The sequence below is a fragment of the Lynx rufus genome, unplaced genomic scaffold, assembly GCF_022079265.1.
Source record: "Lynx rufus isolate CCGP_SWC_20201006 ecotype Redwood Valley unplaced genomic scaffold, mLynRuf1.p SCAF_5, whole genome shotgun sequence".
Lineage (NCBI taxonomy): Eukaryota > Metazoa > Chordata > Mammalia > Carnivora > Felidae > Lynx > Lynx rufus.
Window position 1 is genome coordinate 4124448 of NW_025814867.1, and position 25307 is coordinate 4149754.

General features: G+C 43.5%; 1 protein-coding gene across 6 annotated transcripts in view; it reads left to right on the forward strand.

Annotated features, from left to right (window-relative positions):
• The window catches only part of ARPP21 (cAMP regulated phosphoprotein 21), a 155648-nt gene that overhangs the window by 52700 nt on the left and 77641 nt on the right, over positions 1 to 25307 (forward strand). For 3 of the 6 annotated variants that reach the window (XM_047099154.1, XM_047099151.1, XM_047099155.1), the window contains exons 10-13: positions 13311 to 13419; positions 15356 to 15457; positions 21742 to 21779; positions 23599 to 23658. The exons of 1 other annotated variant lie outside the window; for it this stretch is intronic. In XM_047099154.1, the coding sequence (XP_046955110.1) occupies positions 13311 to 13419; positions 15356 to 15457; positions 21742 to 21779; positions 23599 to 23658 (309 nt within the window). The remainder of the gene's footprint in view (positions 1 to 13310; positions 13420 to 15355; positions 15458 to 21741; positions 21780 to 23598; positions 23659 to 25307) is intronic. 2 more of the 6 variants (XM_047099152.1, XM_047099153.1) reach the window with 1 other exon arrangement.

The window sequence follows — 25307 nt, forward strand, 5'->3', positions numbered from 1 at the left end:
AATGTTGAGTGATGGCTCTGAACTTGCTGTATGTCCAGTGTGGTAGCCAGGAGCGACATAGAGCTATTTACGTGTTGGTTGAAATGAATCAAATTTCGATAAGATTTAAGCTTCAAAGTTCAGGTCCCCGGCCAAGCTAGCCCCATTTCAAGTGCACGTATGAGACAGAACCTATAGAGAATATTTCCGTGATTTCGGGAAGGCCCATTGGGCAGCTCCGGTCTGAACCCTTGGGATTCTTACAAGTTTCCAAGTATCACTAGAGTATGTCATTTGTCCTTTCAGACTTCTATTTTCTGGCTAATAAGTATCATATTATCACGCTCTTAGACTTCTTCACTTCCTGGAGAACACTGGTTTATACGTGTGTGTGCGTGTGTGTGCATGTGCGTGTGTATGTTTTCAAAACTGGCCAATTTTAAATAGACCCCACGTGTTTATGCCTTCAGGAAGAGTGAAAGGAGCACGTTTCAAGTGTGGTTGCCACAGTGGAATGCCTATTCTTATGCACACCCCCTAGCCCCTCTCTGTGACTCACACCATGCCTAAACAAAAAGACAAATGACCGTAGATCATGGACTCTTAAGGTATTTCCAGAAGAATTGACCTTACCAGAGTCCGGTGTGGAGCTGTCAAGTCCTGCTGTTCTAGTCCAGCCACCCTTCTGACCATCCTCTATTTGAGGGGCTCTTGTCTGGGGATATGGGCGGGGCCTTTTCAGACAAGAGAAGTGGGTGAATTAAATGTCATCTTTCAAAGAGGAACAAGTCCCGTCCTCAGGACCTGAAGCGCCGTTGGCATCTTTAACCAAGGAGAAATGTTCCGTAGAAAGTTGTATGTTTGATTTTGAAAGTTTGTTCCCATGTTCTCTTGGAGTTGAAGTCTGAAATGGGACGTTCTAATCAGAACTGTTTGTTCCCATGTTCTCTTGGAGTTGAAGTCTGAAATGGGACGTTCTAACCAGAACTTGCCGTGTAAGTCGTAGGCGTCTTGGTTTTCTTGGGTTCTCTGAAAATTTCAAGAGTTGTGCTGTCAGGGCAATCGGTATGCGATGGTCATGGGGACCACGGTCATAGAAACGTGTTTTAATAGGCGTATTGTTGGATGGAGAGGTTTCCATGTACCGGAGGGAAGGAGGCCGAGGTGGAAATTCCTCAGGTGGCTCCTCGTGGGTTTTGTGTTTGAGGGATGCCTTTTCGGAGTACGCGGTTCCGTGCCAGTTCAGTGCAAGTCCGTGAAGGTGCATATCTTAAATGGCACCGTAGCTTGGGAGAAATGCAGAGAAATGTGGACGGAGGGGACAAAAATGGACTGTAGGGCTGACAGTGAGAAAGCACGTTTCCATGCAAGTTTTGATGTTTCTATCTCACCGACACCGATCTTCTGACGTGGATGTCGCTCAGCCACATCATGGCTGGGATTCATTTCCCAGAATGCTCGCGTTTCTAGAGTATAAGCAGTTCGGGTCATTGTACGGTGTGACTTGAGAATATTAAGGTTTGCACAGACAGAGAATACTTTCACGTGAGGCTCAAAGCATTTAAGTCGTGATAAGACCCTGTGAGGATTGTATGTACGTGTGCGTATGTACTTCCTCGCCTCTGGTATTTTCTCTAATGTCCTGAGAGGAAATATACCTGTCCTTCATGATGGAAAACATTTCTCTGAGGACTAACTTTTCAGTTACTGAAGTGATAGAGTAGGATTATCTGCTTCTTATTCATTGCATGGGATACTTTACCTCTCATTTCCTGTATATTGTTTCATTTAATCTTGAAATCGTATTTACAACCTAGGTAATTAGAGCCTTATTTTACAGAAGCAGAAAATGAGGCACAAACTCAGGTTCAATTTTGGACCAACAGAGAAGCAATGATTAGCATGGCTGGGATCCAAGTCGGTTTGTTACATGCCAAGAACAATGTTCTTAAATAACCTAACTCTCTTAGAGCAAAACCACCCAGGACGTCTTGAGCAGAATCCCCAAGAAGATTCCTTGGATTGGTTGGAAATGCCATCTAAGTCTCTTGTTGTCTGATAAGATACAAGGAATGGGCCCAGGGGTGGGGGGATGGGGAGGGATCTTCGAAAATGAACTTAGTGGTAATCAGCAAGTAAAACACACTCCCCACAGTTTGATACTTCTTGCTACGTTTTCTGTGGTTATCACTACTAACAAGACGCAATGTTTGGTAGGGGGTGATAGTGATTCAATTTCAACCTTGTTTTATTCCATTTCTGTCTTTCTTCTCCCCCCCCCCCCCCCCCCCCCCGCCAAGAATGGAAAAAGCTACATTCATCAACGACGTCATTGTAGGAGATAAAGCTGTCTATTGCATTACAAAACTGCTGTAGGCAACCCGATTGTTCAAATCCATGGTTTCCTGCCGTAGCCACAAGAGCATGGGGTTAGGGTTGGGAATTAGAGTAGTCCAGAGAGAGTAGGAAATGACAGCCATGCTCACGTGGGAGACATTCCGGGAAGGTGCCTTCCTCTGAGCAAACTTGGGTGCTTTAGAGAATTAACAAAGGGAAGTCACCTGACTCTCACAGCACAGCAACCTTGTTGGTTCTCTGACTTGGCCGGGGTAAGAGCAGGTGAGTATATGTAACCTGGAGCCTCCCAGCACACCTATCCATCCGCAAATGGGGTCTGAAGAGCTGGGGATGCTTCTCACGAGAATTACTGCCTTTTTGTTGGAATAATGACATTTTTGAGCTGAGATTCACCCTGTTATGTTCTGCCACCTTTGGTTTATTCCTCTTTCCCCTGTGGGTTGCCCGAAATACGTTATACTCTGTGGCCCTTTCATATTTTCTTGCGTTGGGATTCTTGGTCAACTCCCAGATTTGGTGGTGGCACCAAATGAGCCCGTTGGAAATCCGGGCAGGGTCGGTGTTATTCTGGTATGAAAAGTGATGTTTACAACGCATATTTACTCTCTAGGGTGTTGCGTTCTAAAGATACGCACTTGGGATGGAGACTGAAACTATGAGCAACGATTTTGTGGAAACTATTTGAATACTATGCGTACCTGAGTCTATTTTTGTATGAGAAGCTTCGACCTTCTCTGTATCTGCCTTTCTTGTCTCCACTTTGCCTTTTGCTTACTTTTCCAGGTGGTTAGCCCAAAGCAGCCCGTGGTTCTTTTGTTAGATGATTTTTTTTTTTTTCACCGCCATCTGTCTTTCTCCCTCTTAGAGAAAGGGTGTGTGCTCAGCTTGTATCATTTGGAGGCTTGAGACCATCCTCTTGCCTTAGTGTTTTCCAAGGGGCCAAGATCAGGCATAGGCAGAGTCTCAAGTGTACCTGAACGTCTTTGCATATGTCAGAGTAACTGCTGAACCAGTCCCAGATAATTGGCACGTTAAAAGGTTGTCATCTCTCGAATATTTTTTTTTTCCTTTGACTTTGGCACCCACCCACTGTCATTGCCTGAAATCCCCTATTTCCAGAGTGCAGATCAAAGACAGAAATGGCATCTCCATTGGAGGAGAGTGGTTCTCAGCCCCAGAAACCATGAAACAAGAATAGAGACCCAGAGGCAGAGCTTTGGGGTGACGTCTTAAGATAATACAATGCCTGGACTCCTGAGAAGTGTGGACCCGGGTAGTGATGACCATAGTTGGCCTGTTCGTTTGTTCCAGAGAGGATAATGACCTGAGTTAGCTATTTGGTAAATCAGAAGACTCACAAACTTGCTCTCTGTCTAAATAAGGCTTCTCTTTGGTGACAACGGTTGAGCCCAGTTGACTTTGTCAAGAAGCCCTGAAGGCTAAGCCCTGAAGGGTAAGTCCTGCCCTGAGAGGCGGGACCGTGGGACCTTCCACATGCCCAGTGGCAGACACAGAGAGGGAGTGCCAGAGCCGTAAGGGACACCTGTTCTGTTCAGTTTTCTTAAGAGGCTATTGGGGCGCCTGGGTGGCGCAGTCGGTTAAGCGTCCGACTTCAACCAGGTCACGATCTCGCGGTCCGTGAGTTCGAGCCCCGCGTCGGGCTCTGGGCTGATGGCTCAGAGCCTGGAGCCTGGTTCCGATTCTGTGTCTCCCTCTCTCTCTGCCCCTCCCCCGTTCATGCTCTGTCTCTCTCTGTCCCAAAAATAAATAAATGTTAAAAAAAAAAAAAAAAAAAAAGAGGCTATGGTTTAAGGTGGGAATTACTGGGTTTTGGCCCTCGGGCATTTCACTCCCTGCGGGTGATCCAGGATGTTTATACCAAAACAAACAGACTCACTAAAACCCCAAGCTTTCCTCCCACGTGTGTTCTATTCGTTTTCCTTTTGGCTGGCACGTGAATGGCACCCGTCAGTAAACGGAGCTACATCCCGATGCCACTGCTTGCCGAATAATCCTCTGTGGAAGATCAGGCATCAATTTCTTTAAGTGCCTCTTGGAAATCTCTGAGTGGTTGCTTGGTATCCTGTTACTTCCAAACATGGTAAATTTACTCTGCACTTTCCATAGGAATAGAAATCGTCTGACTAAAAGCCAAAGATCAGAAGCCTAACTCAGAATCACATTGCTCTTAGGAAAGCCACGATGCTTTATTTACTGAACTGACACCCTAGTCCTTTAATCAATACTCAGGCTCAAAGTAAGACTTATTTGTTAACATCGGTCAAACTCCCTATCACCGCTCTCAAATATTTGTATTTTCTCATGTTATTATTCTCAAATACCTCAGAGAATGTATCCTGTAGATGAGATAGGTGAGTCTCAGAAATAGATCTTGAGGCGAGAAAAGAAGTTTGTTGTGTTCTTTTCCCCACCAGAAATGATGGATGGCCCTTTGAGTGTCGCATGGATAATTTACCACTTAATTTTAGAAATGAAACATGCATGCTCCTTCTATAATATTAGAATCTTTAATATAACTTTTTTTAAAGAGCTTTTCCATGGAGTGATTTTTTTTTTTTTAGATAATTAAGTGCTTGTTTATTTAGCTTACCACATTCGAGGTAGATAAAGCTAGACCATTTTACAGGAGCAAAAACTGAGATTTGGGTCTTGATCGTACTTAGTCAATACACAGAAGACCCAAGATGCCCGCCTCTACAGCCATGACCCTCCACCTAAGGTCAGGGAAACAACTAACGTGCACAGAATCAATACTCTGAAATGACAAAGAGCAAGAAGAAAACCAAACCTTATCGCTTGGTTTCCTTTACAAAATCCTAATTTGCATTTAATTATTTTTAAAGTTGAACAGAGAACTCGAGGAAACCATGGTAACACTAAGGTGGATGTTAAAACCGTGATGCCAACAAAACTCCAGGACCGCAGAACACCCCGGATTAAAAATTGTCCTGGCACGTGCAGAAGTAAGACAAAACCCAGCTCCGTGTTCTTAGACTGTGCCGAGCGAAAAGTAGTTCTCAGGTATTCGGTGGCCTGCTTTGAACAAAAGAAGTGTAGGCTGTAGAATATGTCCATCTTCTGTTTATTGTTTATTTGAAGAAACAAGGTAATTTTGATCAGGACTGTGTGTGTGTGTGTGTGTGTGTGTGTGTGTGATCTGTGTCATGCAGGTTGGGGCTGTTGGAGAAGGGTTCACTATACACACACGTAGTACCTACAGTGTGATCTCAAATGTGCGATCTGTTTGGAGGGAGCAGTATTACCGGGGCCTGGTTGCTCCCACCTACGGTTTTGCTGTAAGCGGCAGAATTAGACCTGCTTCCAGAGCTCTCTCCCTTCCTTGCATCAAGATCCGTCATTAGGGTTGTCAGCACTTGAGCACCGGTGCCTTGGGAAAAGTTTGGGGTCGTACCTGAAGATGAAATGTATAATGACCAGCTGGTCTTCTTGGTGTAGTTCTTGTGACTTGTGGATCTTAACCTTTCTGATAACGGAGAGGTCATTAGCATGTCGTCCTGGCTTTAGGAGAAATAGAATGGGTCATATGGTAGAAAGACAGGTTGTAGTTTACTGGCCAAAGGTGTTTGGTTTCCGTTGAAGCGCATACTTAACAGGCTAGATTGTGATTATCGGTACCAATCTTCAAGCAATAGATCGGAATCCGCCCTGAGAAGTGTTTGCATACCTAATACATTTTACCCCGCAGCTGGACTCCTTTCAACCTCCCAGCCTGTCTAGATCCCACAGCATTTCCGGGAGAGCACAGCACTCACTTCCCACCCTCCTGCCCTTTAAACCAGGAAAGTGAAAAACCCAAAAACCAAAAAACCAAAAAAACGGCATTTCTTTACACATACAATGCGTATTTAGTCATTCCATACCAGTTAAAGCACACTGATCACTCTGGACCTTCTCAGCAAGTAAAATACTATATTTGCATATAAGCTTAAATGGAATGTTTTTATACACAGCATTGTAAGCAAAAAGCCTTTCATGCCAAGAAGCAATAATCACATTCAGCAGTTTGCAAAGAAAACATTACTTTCAGACCATTGTTACTGCTTCATTTGGAACTCATGAATCAAACCATTATTTGAATATTATAGTGCAGATTGGATTTACCCTCATTAAAATGAACACTAATGTAAATGTTGGCTCAATATTCATTGGCAGGCCTTTAGGTTTTGACTCCCCAGAAAGGTACGAACGATGGTAATAATAGATTATGATATCTATAGAGTGATTTACCCGTGCCTGGCATTGGGCTTGACCCTCCCAAACACTTTAAGATAAGAATTGTTACTTTCCATTCTTACAACGAAACAAACCAGGCTTCTGTCTTAGGCGTGTTAAGTACAGTAAAACCTCGGATTGCGAGTAACTTGTTCTCTGAATGTTCCGCAAGACGAGCACACATTTCTAATAAATTTTAACTTGAGAAACGAGCGATGTCGTGCAGTAAGAGTGGCACGTGATTGCTCAATGTCACATGATCACAACTGGGCCGACGGTTCTTGAAATTCGCTTTGGTATACAAGTGCTTTGGATTACAAGCCTGTTTTCAGAACTACGCTCGCAAATAGGGGCGCCTGGGTGGCGCAGTCGGTTAGGCGTCCGACTTCAGCCAGGTCACGATCTCGCGGTCCGGGAGTTCGAGCCCCGCGTCAGGCTCTGGGCTGATGGCTCAGAGCCCGGAGCCCGGAGCCTGTTTCCGATTCTGTGTCTCCCTCTCTCTCTGCCCTCCCCCGTTCATGCTCTGTCTCTCTCTGTCCCAAAAATAAATAAACGTTGAAAAAATAAAAATAAAAAAAAATTAAAAAAAAGAACTACGCTCGCAAACCAAGGTTTTACTGTAATTTGCAAAAAGCCCACTCTTAGTAAGCTGTAGGGATGAAAAGACACAACAATGTGTGTTTTGAAAACGCCAGACCCTTGTTAGCCCCACTTATCAGCATTTACGTGGGAATTGTTTAAAATTTAGTGTCATTATTGAAACTATTGCTCCGTTAAATTTCGTATGCTAGTTCACGTCCGTTTATATTAAAGTTATTGGATTATTCACATGCATTGTGTTTTGGGGGGAGTGGAGCTTTGGCCATTGGGTGTTTGGAGGGAGCACTCTATCTGTGAAAGGTTCACTGATAACCTAGCCCCTTTTTAAAGAAAATTTTCATTTGTGGAAATTCTCAATTTACAGGTAAACTTGCAGAAATATGCATGTTTTTTTAGCTGAATATATCCGTCTGATGTGTATGCCTCTGGGGTACTGTTGCCAATACCATGGACAGTACTGTTCAGAAATGGCTGAATTCACAGGCAGAGAAGACAGCATTCTACATCTTAAGGCATATGATTTCTTTCTCTTTTTCCAATTTCATAATTTCTCCTGTTTTTACTCATCCTTCTTATCTTTTTTTTCCTCTACCGTTATTATTTGGGTTCTCCATTTAGAGAGGGGGGGAAAAAGGTCTTCAGATTGAACACTATCACTTACTTATTACAATTAGAGTATGATTATTAAATGCAAGTCTCTGTGTATATAGATCGACAAGGACATAGCATTAAAAAGGGGGGGATTTTTGACAAAATGCCACAACGAAGTATCCGTTTTAGATTATAAAATAATACAGGGCGTGAAAGAAAGTATTCAAAAGATAAGAATATTTTAATTGTTCACAATCCGGTGGTTATATACAAACCACTTGTAGGTTGCTGATTTGGTTTCCTATCTTTCTAAACCAATAGCTTTTATTATTTTGTTGATGAGATGCAATTTATTACAATAATCACAAATGTATGAAAGATTAGCGGTAAAAGTTGCCCATTACCCTACCATCCGGAGAAAACTGCTGCTGTCGTTATTCTTATTAAATAGTATGGTTTCAACGTATATGTGAGCGTAGTATATCCTTCTATACGTCGCTTTTCTACGTTAGTCAGTAGCCTCGGATATCATCTTATAAAGCTACGTGTCACATGTGGAGATACGTTAAGCTACTTAATCAGACCACCATGGATTTCCACTGTTCTGCTGTCTTGAACAGTGCAATTGTGCATTCATTTGTTACTATTTCTTCGGACTCATTCTTAGAAATGCAGTCGCTCTGTCAAGGTGGATGGATACCGTCAGGGGTCTTAATGCACATAACTTGTTTTCCAGGGTGTTGGCACCAATAAGAGGAGGGGCCTCAGAGACCTTTGCTGACTTTGAGTAGTCTGCTTAATTTTGTTGTTGCTCACGAATAGCCTTAGGTTAAAGGAGAGTCAAGGCGTTTCCCACGTTAGCTTCCACGCCTCTGTTTATGGATACAGTACAGCCGAGACAGAGAAGAATAAAATGAATTTGTCAGACACATAGAAAATTGAGAACGTGAGTTGGCAAGATGCTTGAAAGATGTTGGAAGGCGGATGCTTAGCACCGCGTTTGTGGGGTTTGCAAGGTGTGCTCTCATTTAAGAGAGAATGGAATGGTGTAAAATGACCAGATGGCGGTGGAAGTTGTGAAAGAGTTGAAGAGGGATGTAGCAAATTGCGAACTAGTTGAAGGACGTAGCACTTTATTTTTGAAATAAAAGACATCAGCTATAAATGTTTTCATTGGAGATTTGAAAGTATTGAGGGAAAGTGCTTCTTAAGCTCCTCTAATCTGTTCGACTATTAAAATATTTTTGATAGGTGTCTTACACCATCAAAATATTTTATCCTGTTGTGCACAGAAACCTTTCTTTGTTAAGATACTTATGCATATTGATGACTGTCTTTCAGTTATTCGATATGAAATTCAAAGGCTTCCGTTTGAGCCCCGTCCATGTTTAGTAGAATTGAATTCTTCATCTGTGTGTGTATAGAGTGGGGGGGAGAGGGATTAAGCTTAACTCTTTGCAAGAAAAGTGATAAATTTCATCTCAAGTATCAGGCGGTAAAATATTTCCAGATCAAAAAGATTTTTGAAAATAATAATGAGTGCTCATCTATTTTAAGTTTCAAGAGGTGGGGGGAGCCTAAAATCGTCATCGATTGACCAGAAGACAGAGTTTGAATGTCTCACTGGGTGTTTCACTCAGCCGCACTGCCTCTCAGTTGATGAGCTGTGTCTAATAAGAAACAATGAGGACGTAATTCTAAGTTTTCAGGGTTTCTATCGGGGATGCCAGGACCCTGGCTGGAAACGCCAGTACTGTGGCGTAATGAGATTTGTGGTTGGTATCTACTACAAACTGTACCTTCAGAAGAAATGATCTTTTCATCAAGAAGAAACGCTAACTTCCTTTTCTTTGCTTTTTGATGATGATACGGAGAACACCAGAAATAACACCTCAAGGACTAAAGTCCGTCAGGAAAGAACAACGAGGCGTGTGTTATTATCGTGGCTGTGAGATACGCAGTAAACTCTAGTTATCATGAATTTGATCAATACCGTGACCTTTTGCAGCTTTGAGGAGTTTGTCTTAGAGTTCCATTCTCTTATTGATACAGTGAAAGTTATCCGTTCCCATTTTACACAAAGGGCCATCATATCTTTTCAGTTCCACTCATTTTATGGTTAAGAAATAACATTGCTATGATGTTAAATTAGTGGTAAAAAGGGTTTTTAAAAGCTCTAATATAATGGTGCATTACCGGTAATTTGTAGTTTAATCACATGCGGTGCTTCAGGTGTATGCTTTAGTCTGCATGAGTTTAAACTGCAAATTGCCCTTTTGCGCTAGAGTAATAGATAATTCTCGATAAAATCAACCTGGGACAATCTTACTAAGTGTTTTTTTTTTTTTCTTTTTGCACAAACTTCAAATGGTTACTTTATAATCACTCAACATATTTTTAGAGAATCATGAAAGAACGAATAATTGGGACTAACTAGTAGGTTCTCAAGTTTGAAACAAAAGCTATTATTATGGAGACTGCACTTTGCATAACATATATGTTAGAATGAGAAATATTCTTGCTCTCAATCACATTTGCATTATTGATTAAAGCCAGGTCCTTTGACTGTTCTTTTCTTATGGGATGGATATATTTTTTCCTAAACATGTGCTGCTATGAGAAACAAATCAACCAGCACCATGAAAAAATGCAAATGAAATTTCAAAAACTAATGCTTGAATAGCTCTTGTAACTATAATGACACTGTAAACCAGAAGCTTCAAAACTAGAGACGCTAAGATTCTCATTTCCACCTCTCTTCCCAAAAGAACCTCAAAATTTAAAACCCATTTTTTTTAAGTAACACGATTCTTTTTTGTCAACTTGAACCAAAGCATAAATTTGATTTTTAAAGATCTTCTTCATGTTCTAAATTTGAATTTATGCTCCTACTAACCAAACTCTCTCTTGTTCTGTTTTATAATTTAAAAATTTATGACTGCATATCTGATTCAGCGACTCTTTGATCTGTCCCTGAACTACAGTGATTCCTATATAGCGCTATTAAATTTTCATTCATTCACACATTGATTAGTTTATTTATTCAACCAAATGCTTCCCATATTCCAGGCACCGTGTGAGACACTAAGAATTAAGTATTGAAAAAACAAGGTCTCAACCCACCTGGAACGCACATTCTCACCCTGGTTAGTATGCTGAAATCTCAAAATGGTTTTCCTCTTAAAGAAGAACTTCATCTAAAGCAAATTCACCTTATGCTCGTGACTCGAAAAGTTCACCTTCCCAGACCACTTTTTATCTAAATGAACAGTTATAGGCTATTAGCACCCAATACAAGAAATGGATCTGTAAACTTAGCAGCAAGCAAAGCATTTCATCTACTGGAATTCACCAGGCAGCAGAGTTCAGGAATATCAGGAGAGATTTTTCTTAGCATGGATATAGTCAGCGTCTGTATTTAAGTTGATACCCAGTTTTGCTTGCCACAGAAAAAAACACCGTAACATCCAAGTGTCGGCTGACAATTTTAGGATGCTTTAAAAAAATTCCCGGAGAGGGGCGCCTGGGTGGCTCAGTCGGTTAAGCGTCCGACTTCGGCTCAGGTCACCATCTCGCGCCCCGTGAGTTCGAGCCCCGCGTCGGGCTCTGTGCTGACTGCTCGGAGCCTGGAGCCTGTTTCAGATTCTGTGTCTCCCTCTCTCTCTGACCTTCCCCCGTTCATGCTCTGTCTCTCTCTGTCTCAAAAATAAATAAACGTTAAAAAAAAATTTTTTTTAAATGTTAAAAAAAAAAAAATTCCCGGAGAACCGTAATCGTGGCCAGTGGCCTGTGAGTACTCACGCTAACCTTGTAAGACTGTCCAGCGGAATAAGAAGCGTGCGGTGACCAACACCGAACGAACCGTGTTGAATTTCTCCACTGCAAATGGCCTTTGCACTGTAAAGTGCAAGTTTACTTTGTTCCCTTGGCGTTCCGATTTTAAAATGTCATATTTGCACTTCCAGATGGCTTGTTCTACCATATTTTACATTTTAATTGCGGTGGAAAACATTTACATTGATCTTTTGGGTGAGGTGATGCAGGCTTTTTAGTTCTTCTTTGTGGGGCTCGAGGGCCTCTGGCCCACTGTGTGCCGGATAAGCAGAGCGACCGAATCCCATCCCATCTCTGCAAGGATGTGAAGAGGCTGTTTGAGGCCTGTGGCTTGCTGGGAAAATCTATAAACCTGCAGTCAAAAGGATCACTGGGGGATGGTTTCTGTATCTATGAAAGAAGCGTAAAATATTTGTTCTTCCTGCCTCGGAGTTGTCCTGTAAGGATTGAGAAAGGCGATGCTGACCCTTTGCAAAAATTACACACAGTTCCGGAAGCTGTAACTGGTATCGTTCCGACTTTCTGGTAGCGTCTGCTCACCGATACCAGTATGATTCACGTACGCGTATTTAAGAAAAAGACGCACCCCATCCGGACTTGAGCCATACGCTGAAAAAGATCCCTTTGTTTTCAGCGTGCCGTTTGCTTCTTTTGGAGCGAGAAGGGACACTATGAGATTCCCTTAATTACTGGGCAGCCATATTAAACAAGAGCCACTGTGAAGGCGCTTTCCAATAACTGAATGCGTAATGAACCCCGTAGAGATAGAGGAGACCCACTGGGCTTCAGGAGTAATCCATCAGCCGTGGCAGAGGGGCTTTAATGAGAGTCATCAATTACAACTCCTTCTAAACGTGGGACAAACACTTTAGCACGTCCTCTGGGGATGAACCCATGCCCAGGCCATTCATTGAGTTCTGTGGCATGCGGTGACGAGTGTGGGAAATTAACAAGGACATGGGGCCCTTTCCCGTAATAATACAAAATGATTAAGAGGACCTACAAAAAAGAAATCAATTGACTAATCAATAGCGTGTAACTGCTTGGAGCATTTTCCCCCTGCTAATCAGCCATTAAGCTGTTTAAACTAAATATGTCCAGTTTCCCCAATTACTGCACTGATTTACAAGACAGGGTCAAGGATGTCAGACTCTACTGGAGTCAGATTCCAGAGCGTTTGTCATGGGGAAAGATGGAAGTAATTTATAGGTGATCCACTCTCACTATGGATTCTGATGGCTCTTGAGAGGGACGATGTGACAAGACCTGTCCTCCTGTCGCAGACATTGGTGAATTAACGTGGTCTGCCCAAGTTCTCAACATACGTATTTGTTTGACAATACGGCTGGGAACTTGACTGCATTCAGGAATGACGGAGGTCAAAATAACGAAAGAACACACACCTATACGCTATACATGTTCAGGCCTGAAAGTGTTTTCTTCACTTCAGCCGTGGTGAGGAACACGCAGCCAACAAGACTTCGAATTCGAAGCCACAAACGGTATCCTGACGATACCCCCGTGAGGTGACCCCGTTATTACCCACCTGTATAATGCCGGCAGTCCTGGTACCCAGACCACCTGTAGCTTCTTTTTTAAGTTGAATGCCACTGTGGGGGAAAAAGCGACACTGAGAAAATGACTTGAACCAGGGGCGAGAACTTTTTTATTGATATGTTTTACTTTGCTGGCAGACCAGAGCAAAGGTTTTGTGAACATTTAAAAGATGAAAAAGGTGAAGAATCCCAGAAGCGGTTTATCTTGAAGCGAGATAACTCTAGTATTGATAAAGAAGACAATCAGGTTGGTTCTCAAGTTTGAGAGTGGCTGACGTTGTTGTTTTTGAAGGTGGGCTGACTTATGTTCTTGTCCTTCTGTTGTCCCCGGCCCCTTTCCCCAGCCCCCCCCTCCCCCCGCCTCCGAGGCGACTGTCCTCTCTCTAACCTCCTTGCCTCCCTCGCTCCCCCTTTGGCATTCAGTGGGTAGCCGAGAAAATCTGTCCCGATTGCTTCAGCAATGGCTCTGTGTGTCGGGCTGCATGGGGGGTGCTTGGCACAGCTTTTGCAGCATGTGTTGGTGAGGGGGGTGCGGGGTTGGGACGCCACTGGCCCGAGGTGTCGGGAAAAGCTCTGTCATCGCATTTCCAGATGCCTGTGTAACTACGGCAGTAATTCCGCTCCCACAGCTTTGTCCTTCAGTTGTGCACACTCAGCTGGATTTCCAATACGGACCGATGACCACCTGGTGTAGCCGTAAAGAACAAACCTTGTTATGGTGAGGACAGGTGGATTTTGCAACTCTCCTAAAATAAGTCTTCACGCAAGGGACTCGAGTTCGTGTTTCAGTCTCCCCTCCACCCCTTCTCCTTCCCACGTTTTACTGCCCATGTAAACCGTCTGCTTGTTTTGCATGAACCGTAGCAGAACATTCTCCTTTTGTGTATTTTGCTTGTGACAAGACATTACCTTGTCCCAGAGTAAGGATTCACGGTACTTCGGCAAGGGCAGAGAGATTTGCTCAATCTCTTCTCCAGACGGGGGTCATTGGGGGTGGGGGAGTTGGGATCCGGGGTGATGAGGAAGATAGCTAACTAAGTGAATGACGAAAGACAATAAAGTTAAAACAATAATACGGACGGAAGAGAGTTATCTGCTGCCACCTCAGTCGCCCATTGTGTCTCTGACAATCCAAATAGATTTTTTTGAAAATAGACTTTGCTTTAGAATTCTTGAAGGTAAGACAATCTCGCATCTCCCCCAAGTTATCATTTTAATGACTCTGTGAGTCACTAAGCCAGTGCGCGCATCTCTGACGCACTTAAAAAAAAATCCCTGTTCTTCACCCGTATCTCGGTTCTTCGCACCCCCACCGCCACCACCACGGAGCTGTAAGCAGCTCCCATCGACTCCGAGACATGTGCCTGTGTCGTGTACTGAGTGGGTGTTTGTTGAATGAACGGATGAAGGTGGTTCGCGCAGAGCCTTTTGTGAGGAATGGGACAATAGGAGGGGAGGGGAGTTGAGACGCAGGCAGGGACACAGGTCCAGGGCTGAAAAAGAACGGTCCTCATGCTGGGTTCTTTGGATGGTGCCTTTAGATTCCTTGGTGTTGACCCTCCTCAACGAATTCAGACCCTTCAAATTCAGGGTCTGCTTTTCTGTGCCAAACGCAGGGTGCAGGATCAGTCACCGAGGGAAGGAAAAACACCGGTTAGAACACGGAGATACTATGCCCACGGTTTCCTTTCTGCCCGTTACCTTCTTTCTTCCCTTGTTCCGTTCCCAACTGTTCCCGGTACTGTTCCCGGTACCCAACGGTTCGCAGCCACGTCCTCCCTTAGCCGCCTTGAACTAGCCGCGTGCTCAACATCCCGCTTTCGCCTGAAGAGTCCCAAACGCGCAGGTTAGTTAGCAGAGGAGAGACGGAGTCCACCCCTGTGGCCCGCGTCCCAGCTGAACTGGCCGCACGCCGGACACGCGTCCAGGTGCTTTCATGCTGGAAACCGCTGGCCTCGGTGCGTCAGGCGGGGAGGCAAGCCGGAGCCTCAGACAACTGCCTCCACATGTTAGGCACGCACCCCGCTCACCGGCCCAGCCTCCTCCGGGACCCGAGGGGAGGACACTCGTCATGCTCCGTTTGTTGAAGCGAACATTTCTTATTCTCAGCTGACGGTTGCTTAACTGCAGATTTGCACCGGCTCAACTTGGATAACCGTACTGATTTCTTTCTTTCCGTTCAGCAAAACAGAGTGCATCCATTTAGAGATGACAGACGAAGTAAATCAATTGAAGAGAGAGAAGAGGAGTATCAGAGAGTGAGGGAGAGAATATTTGCACACGATGTGAGTAGCTGTTTTAATTGCCTCTTTAGCGTCTGGGGACAGCGAGCTGGCAGGACTCAGGAAGCTGGAGCCAGGGACAGATCGAACTGCAGCAGATCAGAGGTGTTTCTGGAGGAAGACCTTAGTGCAGGGAAGTGATGGAACAGTGGCCCAGGGTTGACTGTGTTCCGGAAGGCTATGACGGAAGGGGGGGGCACCGATGTGATTCGGGTCGGTAGAATGGATCCTGAGTACAGAGCAAAGTTGCCAGATTGTTTTCTTGTTCGTGTTTTTAAATGTTCATTTTTTTCTTTTTGAGAGAGAGAGAGACAGACAAGACAAAGCGTGAGCAGGGTAGGGGCAGACAGAGAGGGAGACACAGAATCTGAGGCAGGCTCCAGCCCTGGAGGGCTGGAACCCACGAAGTGTGAGATCATGACCTGAGCTGAAGTCGGATGCTCAACTGACAGAGCCACCCAGGCCCCCCCCCGGAAGTTGCCAGACTTGAAGAAATGCCTTCACGTCTGTGTTAGCCCGCAGACGGCCCAGTGTTGTCTTTTTTAATACGAAGGTCGTGCAGAGGGAAGACATATATAAAAAAGAAAGAAGATTCTGTGAATCGCATACGTAAACACAGAATTTTCTGCCTTCTTCGCAGGTACAGGCATTGTCTTGTATCCGAGTTAAGTGAGAATACTCCTCTTCCCCCTCAGTTTCAGATCAGATCAGGTCTGTGAGCGGTTCGTCAAGGGAATAACCAGAGTGATTTCCTCTGTTCAAATCCCAGCAAAGCAAACGTGGTGGGGATTTATCTTCCTTTGACCCCCGCCCCCCCCCCTGCCGTGGCCAAAATAAAATGCAGTGACATGAAACGAAAGTGAAAAAGTGATTTTTACAAAGCCGGATTTAAATGCAAGAAGGCGAAAAGGGCAAGCAGGTGCCATTAGCCTTTGCGTTCGATGCTGTCACTTGGCGGCCTCCGGAGATGTCGCGGCTCTTCCCTCAGCAGAAGTAAAGGTGTGAGCTGCTTTGTGTGGTTCCTCGTGGCTCCTGCTGCCTTAGCTGGGCCTCCCGCCTCCCGTCGGGCTTTGCTCTGGAGGCCATTGCCAAGCCAGCGTAGAGACCTAGGCTCCACTGCATAGCATGGAGAGGCCTTCTGACCTTGGAGTTTTCGGGCCCCAGCCAGTTTCCCTGGTCCTCCAGAGCACGCTGGCGCCTTCAACAGAAAACCGCAGAGGCAATTCCGACCCCACCGACGGTGCCTTTCTTCCCTGTCTACGCGGGCTGCCTCTCTCTCTTCTAGATCGCCGCTGCCTGTCACGGGTGCAGGGAAATAGAACTTTAGTGATCGGATGATTTGGCTCAGAGCTCTGGAGTTGGCAGAGTGGGAGGCAGGCGGGTGGAGGTGGCTGTAGAAGGACGCTGTCCACGTGCAAGTCTAGAATATTCTGCGTATGTGTGGGCCCCTTGGGCTTTTCGGACAGTCAGAGTTATTGATGGCGCAAAGCGCAGCCCGACCCATGGTAGGCTTTTCATCGTGTTTCCTGGATCCAAGGGTAGAGTAATGAGGGGCTTGGAGGTGGTGTAGCCAGGCTAGGTGGGGGGGTGCCCCCGGTGGACTGGAAGGTGGCGAGCCTGGCCGATGAGCTTCACAGAGAGAGAGCTGTCTGAAGGCTAGTTTGTCCTTTCTTCTCTTTCTTTCTTCCTCTCTGCCCGTCCTTCTCTCCCCGTGCCTGCCACGTGCACACACACACACACACACACACACATACACACACGCACACTTCCCTCTGACTCTCATTCTAGCAAGTCATAAAATTTATGAATGAGTTGTGTTGCAAAGCAAATCCTAATCACCCAGATAATCTACAAACATCGTGGTATTCTTTCAAAGTACTGCCGTGCCACATTGCCAAACACTCTGGGGCTGGGTGGCCAGAGAACCAGCCCTGACGCCTGCCTGTGACGCTGCTGCCCTTTCGTGTGCACGTGGCCGCGTCCCCGGAGAGGTCATCACAGGCGGGAGGGGGGGGGCCCGTAACTCCTTGTACACATCGCATTTCCCTACAGCCCCAGCAAGGAACCCGGGTCTCGAGTTACAGACTGGAGGCAAAGCTGCTGTTCCGAGCCTCTATGACTAACTGCTGAATTCGCATATTTTTTAAAAGCAAAAGCAGATTGAAGTGTGGGAAGGCCTAAATGCCAAGCTATTGCCATAGCCTTTCCAATTCATGACTTCATGACGCCAGCCATCCGGCAGCCTTCTTTGAAATGCGGTGGCTCCTTCCCTCTGCAGGAGTAGAGGTGTGAGCTCCTCTGATAGGCTCTCCGGTGACCAGCACTCCGGCTTTCCCAATTCAGGTGGGGCCCCTGCCTGGTTCTGGCACTACTTTTCCACCTGATCTCTGGGGTCGGTTTATTTTTCGTTGGTATCCTGTACCCGGAGGATACTCACCGGCAGGCTTCAGAGATTAAAGCCAGTTCCTGACATCATCTGCAAAACATTATGTCTGTGAGTGTGGGTACATTTTTGTAAGGAAAAGATCTGGATCGTTCTTAAGTTTTCATGACCCTTAAAAGGCTCAAAGCCGCTCTCCTAGAGGGAGGAACGATGCCTGATGCCTGTCTTCCTAGGCCTGCAGCTCTGGAGAAACAATGCAGTCCGAAGGCTGGTGTTCCCTGTGTTTTCGCTCTTAATCGCTACTCAGCAAACTATCCCCGAATTTGACGGCTTAGCACAAACAAAACGCTTTTTGCCTCACAAGTTCTGTGGGTCAGGAAACTGAGAGTAGCTTGGCCGGCCACTTCCGGCTCACGGTCTTTTGTGAGGTTACAGTCAAGCTGTCAGCTGGGGCTGTGGTCTTCTGACGGACCCCCGTGGTTGTTGGCAGGCCTCAGTTCCTGGCTGGATCTACCGAGATCTCAGTTCCCACCACGTGGGCTTCTCCATAGGCTACGGAGCGTCTTGAAGACATGGTAACTAACTTCCCCAGAGCAAGTGATCCAAGAGAAAAAGAGCCCAAGGCGGCAGCGAGAGTCTCTTATAACCCAATCTTGGAACTGACGCCTTGCCTTCTGCTGTATTCGGTTGGACACACAGACCAAACGCGGTGCCGTGTGGGAGGTACTACAAAACGTGAATGCCCAGAGGCAGGGATCGTCGGGGGCCACCCTGAGTTAACAAGATGTCACTGTATCTTTTATTAACGCAAACGCAAAGACGTAACCAGCGATACGAACTTTTCTTGAATACATGCAGTAATAAATCTTCCTTACCACATACATAAAAACATTTTAGAGAGACTTAATTTATGTAACTCCGGATTCCCAAGTGACCGTTTCTGCTCTCTAGATTGTTGAGGTACACAAGGTAATAAATCAAATATAGTAAGTCAGTTGTAAAACCAATGCAAAGAATCCAGCATAAGGAATCTAAGTTACAAACATACAGTCTTTTTCTTAGCTGGCCTTTAATTTAGTGTCTTCGTAATTTAAGAACTGAGGTCATGAAAGCAACTCCCCTTGCCAACCTATTATTGTTTAAGCGGTGGAGTTATTCAGACAGGTTCAAATATGGACATATTTATGTAGAGGTATTTTTTTCCTGCTGGAAGTTATAATAGAGTTACAGAGAAATACTCCCCGGTACTTACACTTCAGCAAAATTAAAATTTATTTGGGAAAACGAGTAGTGTTCTTGAATAGTTTACAAGTGTATCTTGGTGTCTAAGGGGGGTGTGTGTGTGTGTGTGCGCGTGCGTGAGCGTGCGCTTTTTTTATGTAGGTCCACAATCAAAATATACAGATTATTTGGGGATTTTCTAGAAAACTAATTTCAAATATAGTTTGAGAATTCGGGTGGCTTGAGATAGGACACGTTTGTTATTTGACAATGAAGTTGTTGTAAGTCAAGGCACACTGCAATTTAGTTCTCAAATAAAAAAATAAGTGAGTTTTTGTAGTCAGATATTTGAAATATAACTGTTGTTTCCTTTGGCAAGAATTTCAGCTTATTTTATGATCACTTCAATGCAATGTTGCTGGCTTTGGCAAGGTTATGCTGATAAAGCAATGTATTTGGGAAAGACGTGTTTTGCCTGGAGGATGCTTTCTGAAGGATATTTATATATAAGTAGAGATTCTTGGAGGAGCGCATCCACGGTCTTCCTAGCACGTACTGGGATCCCTCTTCTGTGACAACCGACGAGAAGGCGTGTGGTGCACCCAGATTGGGGTGGGGTGTGGGAGAGAATCCTGTAACCCATTAGGCAAAATCGTTTTCTCCTTAAAAATTAAAAAAGAGCCCTTTATATCTGAGAATGCATATAAGTGACAGCTTTAAAAGCTGCACTTAATTACTATGACAATTTTATCTTTCTCTGCTATTTAAATTTGCAAGTTATTCGCATAACTTTTTCAAAAAGTTTATTTTCATCAGCTACTGAATCACGGCCCGTAACCGTATCTGTCCTATTTCTGCAAATGTGGCAGAAGGATCATGTGGTAGATTTTTAGGACCTTTGCACAAACATTGGAAAATACTCTTGAGATACGTTTTTTGGGAAAGTTATCTTTGACTTGCAGGTGCCTTATTATTATTATTATTATTTTTTTAATTCAAAGGGTTAGGGCAGCTTAACTTTCCCCCGAATACGACTAGATTAATGAGTCTGAAGAGGTCAGTATGTCTTTGATCAACTCCTTCAAAGAAGGAGAGTGTCATGCCAATACCCGGCATGAACCGCATAAACGTAATTGACCTCTTTCCAACCACGTGAGCTGAGTAGTCGGAGACTCGGAATGTGTACCCGAGACAATGAGTTCCATGACTTGACTCACACCAGGAGTAAAACCAAGCTAAAGGAGGCAAAGACAATGGAATATTTTGCTTACTATAAAAAGATCTTGGCAGGAATGATGCCAGTGGTACAGAGATTGTCCTCATTTTTGTTTATGCACATAAACATCGAATTAAAAAGAAAGATTTTCTGTAAAGCTTTTTTTTTTAATCGGATTTTTTTTTCTTTTTGTTAAATAAGATGCTTTGCGCTTGATTTTCAGGATGTCTGTAAAACGCACAAAGGTTAAAAGAGAAATGGTTCTAGAGATGCCCTCGCTGAGACGCTCAGACCACTGAGGGAAAGCACGTTAGGTCCAAAGCTAGCCCTTTGATTTAGTGGAAGGAAATGACTTCTCCACCAAAATGTACAGAAAAACCAATATCCTGCTTGCCTCTCTGAGTAGTGGTTACATTAGCTGATCATTGAATTTAAGAATTCAATATTGAGAGGTCCTTATTTACTTTAGTTTCATTTTCTCTTGAATCGGACCTGTTAGGTGTCGAGTGGTCCCTTGAGCAGGCCATTTATTCATCATTTAGAAAATCTGCACATAGAATGCGGGGTGTACTTTTATGTTTAGCAACTCAGTACTTTGAAAACGGTTTTAGGTGAATTCCTAAACACAGTCACTATGTTAGAGGACCATTGCACTATATTGCTTCGACTTCTCTTTTTCTGCTTGTTCAAATTGAATCAGATCTGTCTTTCCCCAGCACATAATGATAATAGAATTTTCTCTTCCCTGCGAGTGTATTAAACACGAGAGAGAAGAGCAGTGGTAGCTAGGGGGACAGAAGCTAAGAAGAAAGTCACGTTGTTGGTTTTTTTTTTTTTTTTTCTGGGTGAAAAACAAAACAGAACATTAGACGGAGCTTGGCATCGTTTTTCCGAATTAACTTCATTTTGTTCTCAATTGTCTCTGCGTCCCCTCCCCCCCTCCTAAAATGGATTGAGGGCATGTCTCCAATCTTCAGTGTCTTGCAGCCAATCTGTTTATTTCACCAGAGTCTGTCATTCCCAGGTAACAATTGCAGGTTTGTGGTCCTCTGACTGTCCGATCTCAGGTTGGTCGTGCTCAGCGCACGCTTTCTGCCTTGATTTGAACCAGTCTTTTGGCTCTGGTCGGGGGCCGCATCTCCGCAGCCCCGGAATACACCAGTAGCTCATTCACATCCCTCTACTTCTGACCTTGATGTCCAGCGGGCTAAATGTATTTGTAACCTGGAGACGCCCCGATGGGAAAGTACTTGTGTGCTGAATGAGAATGGTTTATGCTTCGAACTCTAACCACTTTTTCCCTTTTCTGCTTCCACTTTTTCAAAACATAGTACCTATGTTTCTTCATTCTTTTCCTCTTGGAGGGGAAAAGTAGCTTTAAAATCAGGCAAGGAATTGAGATCCTTCGGCACATCCAGAACGTCTGATACAATGCCTTCTTTTCTTTTCTTTTCTTTTTTTTTCCAGTCAGTTTGCTCCCAGGAAAGCCTTTTTGTGGAAACCAGGTAAATGAAATTGAAATTTGCTTTTTCGTGTCGTTAGAGGAAAAAAAGTCTGTCGTGTGTGTCCTGTGTATTCATAGGTATATATCCCATATATAAGTGTGAGCTTGAATATATGTATAAGTAAATGCATATATCTCTGTGTACGCACTTATATGCACACGCATATGTGTTATTTAGCATGCCTAAAAACCATTTACTTTGGGGAACTACTTCTCTGTTCTTTCCAAACGTAAGTTTGCACATTTTCTTTATTTAAAGCCTCAACTTCTGGTTCTTCCCGAGGTGGAATCCTGCTACCTTCACCAGGCATTACAAAGCATGAATGAACTTGCAGTTTCATTGGCTTATGCACTAGGCTGTTAACAGTATTTGTATGTTGGGTATTGTTAGCCACTCCCTGCGCCCCGTAATTCTATATAGCTATGCAGACAATAATTGGGATAATATATTGTTTTAAGTTTCTCACTCTAACTTGGAAATCTAGCTAACCCGATCTAGAGTTGCTAACTTGGGAGTCAGGGCGGGGCTAGTCGTTGTGAGATGGGTGGGTTATACAACTTCTCCGAGGTCTTGAGAGGATGAGTTGAATTTTGCATATTTCACATACACTTTTTAAGAAATTGTTCTCAACTGGCATGGATATTTAAATGCTCCATTCATTCCACTGCAGCTTTTCAAGGGGAATTAAAGAATTCCACCTTAGCTGTATTAATCACGTTTGAGGGACATCAGAATGGGCAAGTTGGAATGGAAATATGGTATCCCTTCAAAGAGTGGTGCTTAATTTTATTTCAGGTGTCGGCTTAATGGGCGCCCCCGTAAAACTGATTAAAATAGAGGCTGTTTGATTAAAGTCTAGTACTTAGAGAAAATTTAAACCGGGCATTAGCGATGATTGGGGGGAAAAAAGCTATCTTTAATATTAGCAGTTAGAAAGCTTCAAGTAACTAACCCCCTCAATTGAACAGCCTCTTCTAGAAGAATGGATGAAAGGAGAAAACACGTCGATAGAAGGCATTCAAAAACAACATCAAGATTCATACATATTTAAGTAAATATTCTCTACTTATAGTTAAATGAAGAAACTATGGGCGCTAACATCTTAGGGGTGATTCTGAAGCATTCTACAATTCTATATTCTAACCCAAAGGATGGAGTGTTTATAACTCCGTTTAGTGGGAAACCTTATTCCCCAATCATCCAGCCAGTCATTCTCCATGCCTTGTGCCCTAATTTTATATCTCCTCGGATTTTGCATAAAAAGAGTGCTAATGCACTCCCGTGTCCCTTAAATTCAAATTGAATCATATTAGTCAGTATAGCAATCGGTCCCATGCATGCATTGCATATGAACAATTCTTGATATTTCCAAAAAGCAAAAATCTGATTGAGTGGATTCCCTACAAAAGTAAATACATTTCTTGGATACCTGTCTTTGGAATGTCAGTATTTCACTATGCCCAAGAAGAAAAGATAACTTTAATATTACCCAAGGGAAAAAAGAATCGCAACTTTTAATGTGTTTAATTACATGTCTGATATATCCCTACCGATTTCTATTACCTTCCTCCCCTCTTCCATTCCTTCTCTTTCTTCTTTCTTTCCTTCTTATCTGGTATCAGCGCCTTAATCCCAGGATAGGGAAAAGTCATGCAGTCATTAATTTATTATTGCAAAAATTCAACAACATGCACATAAAGCATAGTCTATGGGGTTGATCTGAAAGCAGGTATGTTACAACGTAGGACACACCCATTTAGCATGGGAAATTTAGTGTCAGTAGGTTTTATATCATAAAAACCATGTTTTTCATTTCCAGTAGGCTCTTGGAAGACAGTAACATATGCAATGAGACCTATAAGAAAAGACAGCTCTTTCGGTTGGTATGGTTTACTTTTTTTAAACTGTGTTTTCAGCTTCTGTGGCAGAATCAATGTTAAATATAAATGTATTAGTGTAAAATATCTGTTCATGAAATAAACATGTTCGGTTATATCTTTGTAAAAGCTTGTTACAAAGCTAGTGCTGAAGCCGTATTCGATAATGTGGGATATGGGACCAGGAAAATATTGCTTTGTATATAATCCTTCAGGGTTCTCCTTCTGATTTGCTGTTTTTGGTGGAAGTTTTTTTGTTTGTTTGTTTTCCTTTTTCCCTCTCAAGAGTTCACTCTGGCAGCACACTGATTTAACATTCCCGAGTCAACTGTGGTGAATTACACCAAGTTAAAATTTCTCCGATAGCTTGCAATGATATATACGTACCTGATATGGGAAAACAAACCAATGATAACTCCATTTGAGTAGCGGAATTTTTTATAGTCATAAACATTTCTAACGATACTTTTTTCCAGCACAGGAAGGCACAGGATTGCTTCCAATTAGAATGAGTTACTTAAATCAAGGTCTGTGTGAGATAAGGGGACTGGTATATATGTGTTCATTACATACTAATATTATATATTTTAAGTTCTGTATAGGCTAGCGGTTACATGAAAGCAGAGGGACCATACCCATATTGTCACTACCCTATTAAATATATCTCTAGCATTCATTTTAGGGCAAAGCATACACAGTTCTATCAATGTACTCAAGATGATATATATATATATATATATATATATACACACACATATATACACACACACATATATATATACACATATATATATACATATATATATACACATATATATATATACATTTAATATGTTACTGCTTTTATGAGTATTAGGATTAATCTCTATTGTAGGAAAGAGAAAACTTATTTGTTCACAAACAAATGAAACCTCTTGCCCACTTAGAAGGGAAAAAAAAAAAAAAGACCAAGAACAGTAAATGGGTTGTGTGCTCAGAAAATATCTTTTTGCAGTCAATGTGAATTTCGAACCTCAGCGTTAGAAAAGTTAGACTGATTTGTTCCCTTTATGGCAGAAATAAAAAAGATTTTTTCAAAATTTCCTTCACTTTTCCAGGTTGAACTACATAGGCAAATGCCTTACTCTGGTATTGCTAGACCCTTTACTTTCACACTTGTAGATTAAAAATAACAACAACAACAAAACGTTGCATTGTTCTTTTTAAAAACCCAGAGAAGAGGGGCGCCTGGGTGGCGCAGTCGGTCAAGCGTCCGACTTCAGCCGGGTCACGATCTCGCGGTCCGTGAGTTCGAGCCCCGCGACGGGCTCTGGGCTGGTGGCTCAGAGCCTGGAGCCTGTTTCCGATTCTGTGTCCCCCTCTCTCTCTGCCCCTCCCCCGTTCATGCTCTGTCTCTCTCTGTCTCAAGAATAAATAAAACGTTGAAAAAAAAAATAAAAACCCAGAGAAGAATGAGAATTTACCAGTCCTCCTGTACTTACACCATGATCTGGTTTCTTCAGGTCCATATAAATGAAATGTGAGTTCTTGCCCCCGATAGGCAAATTCGTTTTACATAGCCCCAAATCTGGTCCCCAGCCTGGACTACCACGTACTCATAGCCATCGCAAATAGGAGTGCCATCAGCCACCAAGTCACCAAGCACAGAGAC